Here is an 8,820-nt window from a genome sequence, read left to right as displayed (position 1 = left end):
GATCCTGTCATTATCACTGTCATTATCACTCTCATCCTCACAAAGCCCTCACTGGGACTGCAGCCTCACTCTAGTGTCCTCTGCAGGCCATTTACTTCACAGCCAGCTTCCCCCTCATGGTGGTGGCAGGACCCTCAGCCCCACCCTGCTCCCCTCTCCTGGAGCTGGTTTCTTACTCCCTCTGAAACTCTTTATTTAGTTTTTTGTTTTCGTTTTTGTTGTTGTTGTTGTTGTTGCTTTGAGACAGGGTCTTGCTCTGCAGCCCAGGCTGGAGTGCAGTGGTACGAACAGAGTGTACCGCAGCCTCGACCTCCTGGGCTCAAGCGATCCTCTCAACTCAGCTTCCCAGGTAGATGGGGCTACAGGTGTGCGCCACCATGCCTGGCTCCACTGGCAACTCTGCCTCATTTTACCATATAGCATCTGCTTCCCCCTACCTCCTTTGGAAATGTGAACACCTCTGTTCTAGATCCACCCAGCTTCCTCTCTGAGTCCCTCACCTCCTCTTTGTCCTAGTGGGTTACACATCTATTTGCCTCCCCTCCCTGCTCCCATCTCTCCACCTCCTGTCTTTCCCAGCTCAGCCCAGAAACCAGCATCCCTCCCCTCGCTCCCACAAAGAAGCACACAGCTGTCTTGGTTGGCACTAGTGTTTATTTCAGGAAGCAGGTCTGGAAGACCTGGGTCGGTCCAGGATTTCTTTCCTGGAGCCTCCAGCTTCTCACTTGGCCTTTGGGTTACGGAACTTGCGTCCAGCAAAGACTGCCTTGTCCCCAAGAGCCTCCTCGATCCTAGAATGCAGGCAAGGTCAGGGCTGCTGCCTTCCAACCTCACGGCCTCCAGCACCCCAATGCCCAGGCCCACTCTTCCCGCTGTACCTCATGAGTTGGTTGTATTTGGCCAGACGCTCTGAGCGGCAGGGGGCGCCAGTCTTGATCTGATGAGGGAAGAAGGATTTGGAGGGTTGGGTGAGGTTGGAGAGGAGGGGTTGGACCTGGCCCCAAGGGAACATTCACCTCAGAGGCAGGAGGCCAGGGACCCCAAGAAAACTTGGTGAGACACCCAGTAGACAGAAGCTGCAAGTACCTGTCCTGTGCAGAGCCCCACCACAAGGTCAGCAATGAATGTGTCCTCAGTCTCCCCAGAGCGGTGGCTCACCATCACCCCCCAGCCATTAGACTGAGCCAGTTTGCACCTGAGTGGAGAGGACATTTGATGTGGCTTTCTAGAAACTCCTCAGTGGGAAAGCAGGGGTTGGGTGGGGCCTGTCCCTGCTGTTTGGGTAGCAAGCACTCTGCAGGGAGGGCAGTGACTAAGTTCTTTGGGAAGTAGGAGAGGAAAAGAATTCTCATCTTGATTTTGGGCTCTTGAGATGCTGGTGAGAAGAGGAGAATCTAAGAGAGGAATGATGTGGGCTGCGGGTTGGGGGTCATGACAGGGCCACAGTGGCAAAGCTCTTGGAGTCAGGCCAAGGATTAGTCAAAGCCTTGAGATCAACGTGTGGGTAGGTCAGGTGCCAGGGGAAAGGTAAGCTTGGAGTTAGTGGGTGAGACTGTAGCTGGAGTGGGCAGAGCTGGGGCAGAGGGAGGCGATGGTGAGCCTCAGGGTCAGGAGACACTCACGCCTGGATTGATTCGGTCACCGAGCCAATCTGGTTGACCTTTAGCAGCAGACAGTTGCAGGCCTTCTTCTCAACGGCCTGGGCAATCCTCTTGGGGTTGGTGACTGTCAGGTCATCCCCCACAATCTGGATGTTCACCCCCGAGAGGAAGGAGGTCCAAGTGGCCCAGTCATCCTGGTCAAAGGGGTCCTCGATGGAGACCACTGGTGGGGTTTGGGAGCAGAGACAGGGCTAGAGGTCAGAAGGCCCCTCATGGATGGGTAACAGGGCAGAAGAGCTTAAATGGGGATTTCAATGGGGCTAAGGATTGGAAGGATCCAAGCCCATGGTAAAGCAGGTCACTGAAATCAGGATATTAGGCAGCTGCAGGGGATTCGGGCAGGAACACTGGGACACCTGAGCGCCTCACCAGGATAGTTCTTGATAAAGCTCTTATAGAGCTCTCCGAGCTTCTCCCCAGTGATGTGCCGTGCGGGATCATCGGGCGACTTGAAGTCAAGATCGTACTTCCCATTGCGATAGAACTCAGATGCTGCCACATCCATGCCGATCACCACCTTGTCTGGGTAACCAGCTGCCTGGATGGCTGTCTTCAGCAGCTCCAGGGCTGGGGGAGGACCAAGAAAGGACCTGAGACTCCAGCACCCCTTGTCTACAGCCTCCCCTGCCCATGTGGAGATCCAGGGGGTCTGCCCCCCAGGGTGCTCAGCACTGACCCTCATTGTTCTCCAGGATGTTGGGTGCGAAGCCACCTTCATCACCCACATTGGTGGCATCCTTCCCATATTTGGCCTTGATGACCCCCTTAAGGTGGTGGTAGACCTCAGCACCAATGCGCATGGCTTCCTTGAAGGAGCTGGCTCCCACAGGCAGAATCATGAACTCCTGCATGGCCAGCTTGTTTCCAGCATGGGAGCCCCCGTTGATCACATTGAAGGCCTGAGATGGGGAGAGGGTGTCTGGACCTGGGCTGGGGCATGAGGGCTCAAGAAGGGACGGGGGCGGGGGGTGTTGGGGTGGAAACCTGGCTTCCCTACTTACTAGCTCAGTGGTCTAGGATGAGTAATTTTGCTCAAGAGCCTCTTTCCTCATTTTTTTTTTTTTTTTTTCTTGAGACAGAGACTCGCTTTGTCACCAGGCTGGAGGGCAATGGTGCAATTTCGGCTTACCGCAACCTCTGCCTCCCGGGTTCAAGTGATTCTCCTGCCTTAGCCTCCCAAGTAGCTGGGACTATAGGCGGGCGCCACCATGCCCGGGTAATTTTTGTATTTTTAGTAGAGACAGGGTTTCACCACGTTGGTCAGGCTGCTGTCGAACTCCTGACCTCATGATCTGCCCGCCTTGGCCTCCCAAAGTGCTGGGATTACAGGCGTGAGCCACCACGCCCAGCCTCTCTTTCCTCATTTCTATAAAATGGGGATAGCACCTACTTCCCTGTAGGATCTTTTGCTGAAAATTAGAGAAATTGAATGTAAAGTTCTTAGCATGTGCCTAGTATATAATAGCTAACACTTTTTTTTTTTTTTGAGACGGAGTCTGGCTCTGTTGCCCAGGCTGGAGTGCAGTGGCCCGATCTCGGCTCACTGCAAGCTCCGCCTCCCGGGTTCACGCCATTCTCCTGCCTCAGCCTCCCGTGTAGCTGGGACTACAGGCGCCCGCCACCATGCCCGGCTAATTTTTGTATTTTTAGTAGAGACGGGATTTCATCATGTTAGCCAGGATGGTCTTGATCTCCTGACCTCATGATCTGCCCATCTCGGCCTCCCAAAGTGCTGGGATTACAGGCATGAGCCACCGCGCCCGGCCTTTTTTTTTTTTAGATGGAGTCTTGCTCTTTTGCCCAGGCTGGAGTGCAGTGGCACGATCTCGGCTCACTGCAACCTCCGCCTCCCGGGTTCAAGAAATTCTCCTGCCTCAGCCTCCTGAGTAGCTGCAATTACAGGCGCCCACCACCATGCCCAGCTAATTTTTTGTATTTTTAGTAGAGATGGGGTTTCACCATGTTGGTCAGGCTGGTCTCGAACCACTGACCTCGTGATCCACCCACCTCGGCCTCCCAAAGTGCTGGGATTACAGGCGTGAGCCACCGCGCCCAGCCATAGCTAACACTTTTATATGGCATTTACTACCTGCCAGGCACTAAGTACTTTACATATATAAGCCCATTTCATTCTCAAAACACCTCTATTCATTGGTATCATTATTACCCCCCATTTTACAGATGGGGAAACTGAGACGGAGCAGTTAAAGAACTTGCCTAATATCATACAACTAATAACAGGCAGAGCCAGGATTCAAACCCAGCAATCTATCTCTAGAGTCCATGCTCTTATGCAATCTTCCTAGTAAGTAACAAGAAATGGTAACATTATTATTGAGATTAAATTCAAAGAGTTTCCATTCATTAAGAGGGCACTGGTGTAAGAAGGACTCAAGAAGATACAAAGAAATGCCAAGATCTTTGCCTCAAAGAAACTCTCAATATGATTTGGGGTGTGGGGTGTAGGGTGCGGGGTTGGAATGAGGCTGGAGTGACCCAGCCTAGGATTGGAATGGGAAGGAACTGGGTTATATGGCAGGGAAGGAAGCACATAGAGGCTTCAGGGAAGGTTTGGATTGTGGGAAAGAGGGAGGGGCTGGACCACAGCAGGAGAGATTCAGTTTCAGGAAACTGCTTCTTAGGAGCTGGTCTGAAAGGTGGATTTTCCATGGGGGCATCCCTGGCTGGGTGGGGGTGGCTGTGTCACAGCGAGATCTAGTGGGGGCGGGTAGCTGCACTTACTGGCACTGGGAGTATGAGGTCAGGGTTCCCAGCGAGATCTGCGATGTGGCGGTACAGGGGGACCCCCTTCTCAGCTGCTCCTGCCTTACACACGGCCAAGGACACGCCCAGGATGGCATTGGCCCCAAACTTGGCTGGAAGGAGGCAAGCGGGAAGAAAGGATGAGAGCTTCTTCCGGGTTTGGGGTGGCTACTCCAGGAAGACGCCAGAGCTCCAAACCACTGAGCATGAAGAATTGGTTAACAGATCTCTCTCCTACCGCCTGAGTAGCTCTGGGAGCCCCCACCCCGGGGGAATGTGTCAGCTGCATGTCTGTGTCCACGGCCCAGCCCAGGCCTGGCAGAGGGCAGGCATAGGAAATGCCTGTGGAATGAACACAAATCCATCCAGCTGCGGTGTGACCCAAAATGGGGGACTCAGAAATAACCCATCAGGCCTCACCCCTGTGGCCTCTCACCATCTCTCCCATACCTCAACCCTTCCCCACCGCTGCCCTTCACTCACACTTATTCTCGGTCCCATCCAGCTCAATCATAAATTTGTCAACTTTTTCTTGATCCACAACACTTAGTTTCTGGAAGGGTGGGTTTGAGAGGGGAGAGGAGGTCAGATTTCTCAGAAGTCAGGGCACGTACAAGGGGAGGATAAGTGAAAATGGGGAGAGGCGTGTCTGGGGTGAGGGAGCAGGGGCATGGAGAGGAGACTCCAGGGAGCCGGCTTCCCCACTTGCCTTTTCCAGCAGAGCAGGGCCTAGAGTCTTGTTGATGTGCTCCACAGCCTTCAGGACTCCTAGACAGGCCAGAGGACGAGGTTTGGATCTCAATCAATTGGGCCTCTTTCTGTGGACCCCAGCTCCTCAAGAGCTTTGGGGGTTCCGGTCCTCTACCCATTGTGCACCCATGTCCTAAAGCCACCCACACAGACTCCTGCACTGGTGTCTCCTCACCTTTCCCCAGGTAGCGGCCTTTGTCCCCATCTCTTAGTTCCAGAGCTTCATAGATACCCGTGGAAGCCCCACTGGGCACAGCTGCTCGGAATCGGCCTGGGGCAGGAGGAATTGGAAGATCACAGGGATGGCTAGGCCAAGTGGCTCATGCCTGTAATTCCAGCACTTTGGGAGGCCTAGGCAGGTGGATCACTTGAGGTCAAGAGTTCAAGACCAGCCTGGCCAACATGGTGAAACCGTCTCTACTAAAAATACAAAAATTAGCTGGGCGTGATGGCACAGGCATGTAATCCCAGCTACTTGGGAGGTTGAGGCATGAGAATCGCTTGAACCTGGGAGGTGGAGGTTGCAGTGAGCCGAGATTGCACCACTGCACTCCAGCCTGGGTGACAGAGCGAGACTCAGTCTCAAAAAAAAAAAAAAAAAAAAGAGCTCCCAGGGAGTCCCCTCTACCCCTCAAAGGGCTGAGGTATCCTCTCTAAGCTCAGGGACAGGAGGCAGTGCAGAGAGAGACTCCTGCTTCTCCTCTTCTCCCAGCTTCCAGCTCTGGTTCCATTTTGGAAGAGGGCTTGGGAAGAAGTCTGGGAAAGGGAACCTGAGAGAAAGGAGAAGATATGGCACAGAATTGGGGGGTAAAGGCCAAAGAGTTGGGGTCTTCTGGGGCAAGCCTATCCAATGGGCCTCATGTTACCCTTGGCTGTGTGCAGGTCCACCTCCACTGTGGGGTTGCCCCTGGAGTCCAGGATTTCCCGGGCAAAGATTTTCTGCATGGCCATGGCTGCAGGACAGGAGGTGTGAGTGTAGACAGTTGATCTCTTAAGGAACCAGAAATCCCTTGCCCTTTAAGAGTCTTCCCCACTCCAAGAAGGCAGGTGCTGGAGCTAAAAATACCCTACAAAAAGGTCACAGACCAAAGAGGCAGGCGCAGCCCCCTCCCCCACTCAGAACAGCTCTTATTCCACCCTCCCATCCTAAGAATCCAGGGGCCTCTCATCTATGGCTCCTAGGATGCCATCACTCCCCAAGCCCCCACCTCCCCCAGGGCTGCACTTAGGCCTTCTCCTTCCACCCTCTGGTCAAGCAATCTGTTCTTCACCGCTGGTGGCCTTCAAATCCTTTCTGGTTCTCATTTTCCTGCTCCGATATCCTCTTGGGCCCCCAGTTCCCTACCAGGTTCCAACTCTAGCTGCCCTTCTCTATCCATCCTTACTGCCCCTCCTCACAGCCTCCTTTCCCTAGATCCTTGGGTGCTCCCAGAGTTTGTCCCATCTGCTTGCTCCAGCCGCCCTTCCCCCAGCTTTTTCAAGCACCTCCAGTCCCAGGAGAAAAAAAAGCAGAAACGTCCCCCACTTCCTCCAACTCAACACCATGCGCACCCTTTACTACGTCCACCTCGGGGGCTGGAAGATTTACCTGACCTGGGATGTCTTCGTTGGAGGTTTGGATGGAGCTCCGAGTCTAGGTGGCAGCTGGGACAGTGTCAGCTCACCCCCTCTCAGGCTGCGCATTTATCCCTGAGCCACTGGGTCCCCAGCCAGCCCCGCCTCTCTCTCTCTCCATCCTCCCCCCTTCACACTGGGCTGGCAGCCAAGTGCCCACTACAGCCTAAAGCAGAAGCCTCTGGCCCTGGGCACCTGCCCCCTTACCAAAGGTCAACTACTATCCCCCACTTTCTTTCCGTCCCCCAGTAACAGTCCCTGTTTTAATTCCACCCTTTGGGAGGAGCAGGGGAGGGGCTTCAGATGAGGGGTCTCCCCCACCCCAGGATTACATTCCCCTTTTGCAAACGTCAAGAGGAATGTGTGACCTTTAGGAAAGGCCAGGGGTAACCTGAGCCCTGCAAGCCTGGGGAGGGGGCCTGGAAGAGGGGCTGCAGGATTGACGTCCACACACGCTCAGATCGCTGGGCGGGCCTCTGCCCTCAGTGGGGGAAGGGAGGGGACTTCTGGGCAAGCTCTGACGTCTAAAATTGAACCCCCCCACCCCAGAAGGCGAGAGGGTCTCACCTCTTAGGGTCCTCATAACGGCCATTATCGGCGCCGCCCCATCCTACCCTCTCCAGGCCAGCCAGGGTGGGGATGAATTAGGGGCCAGGAGACAAATTTAGACGGGCCCTCTCGGCTGGCGCGGCGCCCGATTGATAACGCTGGGACAGCACTTGTCGCCCGGCGTGGGGACTATTGGTCAGAGCCCTTCTCCCCACCGACTGTGGGCGCTCAGCGCACGGCCCCAGCCCATCAATGAATGGGGTTGAATCAACAGTGAACAAAAATGAATGGACCGAGGACGGGTGGCCCTTTGTGAGCTTCTGCACGCCTGGGGCTCCTCCGGCGCCCCGCCGTAGCACTGCGGGGAGGTGGGTCTCTGCTCTCGGTAGAGATCTCCACCTTGCCGGCTCTGGGGCCAGTGCGGGGTCTGCCCCGAGCTCCTCTGCAGCCATGCCAGCCGAACGGCTGGGGTCACGGGGCTCGACTCGGAGGCCCTTCCCGCCGGCGCCGGGGCAGCCCGCGCCCGGTGACTCACCCCCGCCTCCCTCTCCCCACCCCTGCTCCCCGCCCCGCCGGCCAGCGCGGCCTCCCAGCCCCCACCTCAGGCCACCTGCCCCGCCACCCGTCCCGTCTCCCATCTCGCCCCGCCCTCTCATCTCAGGCCGCTCCTCCCGGGATTTTTCCACCCTAGGGTGGGGGTGCGGCGGGTCAGGGGTCAGGAGATGGCGGGCGGGGAGCGCCGCCACGTGCCCGGGTGCGGCCCCGCCCGAGCCCGCCAGTGACTCAGCCGCGCGGCTGTCGAGGAACACGGGCTCGAGGGGCGTCGGGGACTGTGGGGTTCGGCGTGGACGCCAGGGATGCGCGCCGCGCTCGGGAGGAGGAGAGAAAAAACCAAGCCCCTTTCCGCCCGGGCCGCGCTCCGTGACCTCGCGCCCCTAACCCAGGCTCCGGAAGCTGCCCAGCCTTCGGCGGCGGGTCGGAGAAGACGGCTTCACCGCGGCCGCCGCCCGGCCGCCCCGCCCTCCCCAGGTGGCGGCGAGCGCACATCTGACTGAGAAAAAACCCAAAGGGCCCGAAGTGGGACTTTCCCCTTCTTGAAAAAGTTGCCACTCTTGCAACTTGAGTATTCTTCCGCCTCGAAAAATAGCCCCGCCTGTTAAACCCCGCGGGTGTCCGCGCTCAGTGACCTCTGCAGACTCAGGCCAAGGGACACGGCTGGTGATCCAGACATTGCCTGCCCGGGGCAGGCGCGGCTGGGATATGGGATAAGGCCCTGGGCTAGAGCCGATCCAGAGAAGGGACAATCCTCTGGACTGAGAATGGGCCCTGGTGAACCTAACCTGCACTACCCGGGAAGACGCTGGGGGCAGAAGTGGCCCCGGTGGGTGCCTTCAGCTATGAGAGCGACTAGGGTATTTGGCCAAACTCCCTTTGCTTTCCTATTGAATAAGTAAAATCAAGGGTGGTGAGGCGGCAGCGTGCA

The 8,820-nt window shown here is 56.5% G+C and overlaps 1 protein-coding gene across 3 annotated transcripts; it reads right to left on the bottom strand.

Moving 5' to 3' along the window:
• Window positions 1–636: 636 nt before the first annotated feature.
• ENO3 (enolase 3) lies at window positions 637–6,873 on the bottom strand. 3 transcript variants are annotated; one of them, XM_008009982.3, is made up of 12 exons: window positions 6,763–6,873; window positions 6,041–6,127; window positions 5,350–5,445; window positions 5,134–5,192; window positions 4,908–4,977; window positions 4,404–4,537; window positions 2,338–2,560; window positions 2,031–2,228; window positions 1,623–1,824; window positions 1,087–1,195; window positions 879–937; window positions 637–791 (listed from the first exon to the last, which is right to left on the bottom strand). In XM_008009982.3, the coding sequence occupies exons 2-12, from the start codon at window positions 6,123–6,125 to the stop codon at window positions 722–724; spliced, it is 1,305 nt and encodes a 434-aa protein (XP_008008173.1). In that variant the 5' UTR covers window positions 6,126–6,127; window positions 6,763–6,873; the 3' UTR covers window positions 637–721. The 3 variants fall into 3 exon arrangements, with proteins under 3 accessions (XP_008008173.1, XP_008008174.1, XP_037843342.1); XM_008009983.3 differs by having other exon boundaries at window positions 6,768–6,859; XM_037987414.2 differs by having other exon boundaries at window positions 6,041–6,230; window positions 6,763–6,855.
• Between the last annotated feature and the right edge of the window lie 1,947 nt (window positions 6,874–8,820).

Source organism: Chlorocebus sabaeus, chromosome 16 (genome assembly GCF_047675955.1).
Source record: "Chlorocebus sabaeus isolate Y175 chromosome 16, mChlSab1.0.hap1, whole genome shotgun sequence".
Lineage (NCBI taxonomy): Eukaryota > Metazoa > Chordata > Mammalia > Primates > Cercopithecidae > Chlorocebus > Chlorocebus sabaeus.
Note: the sequence above shows the minus strand (reverse complement) of the source record. Positions and strands in the feature narration are given on the sequence as shown.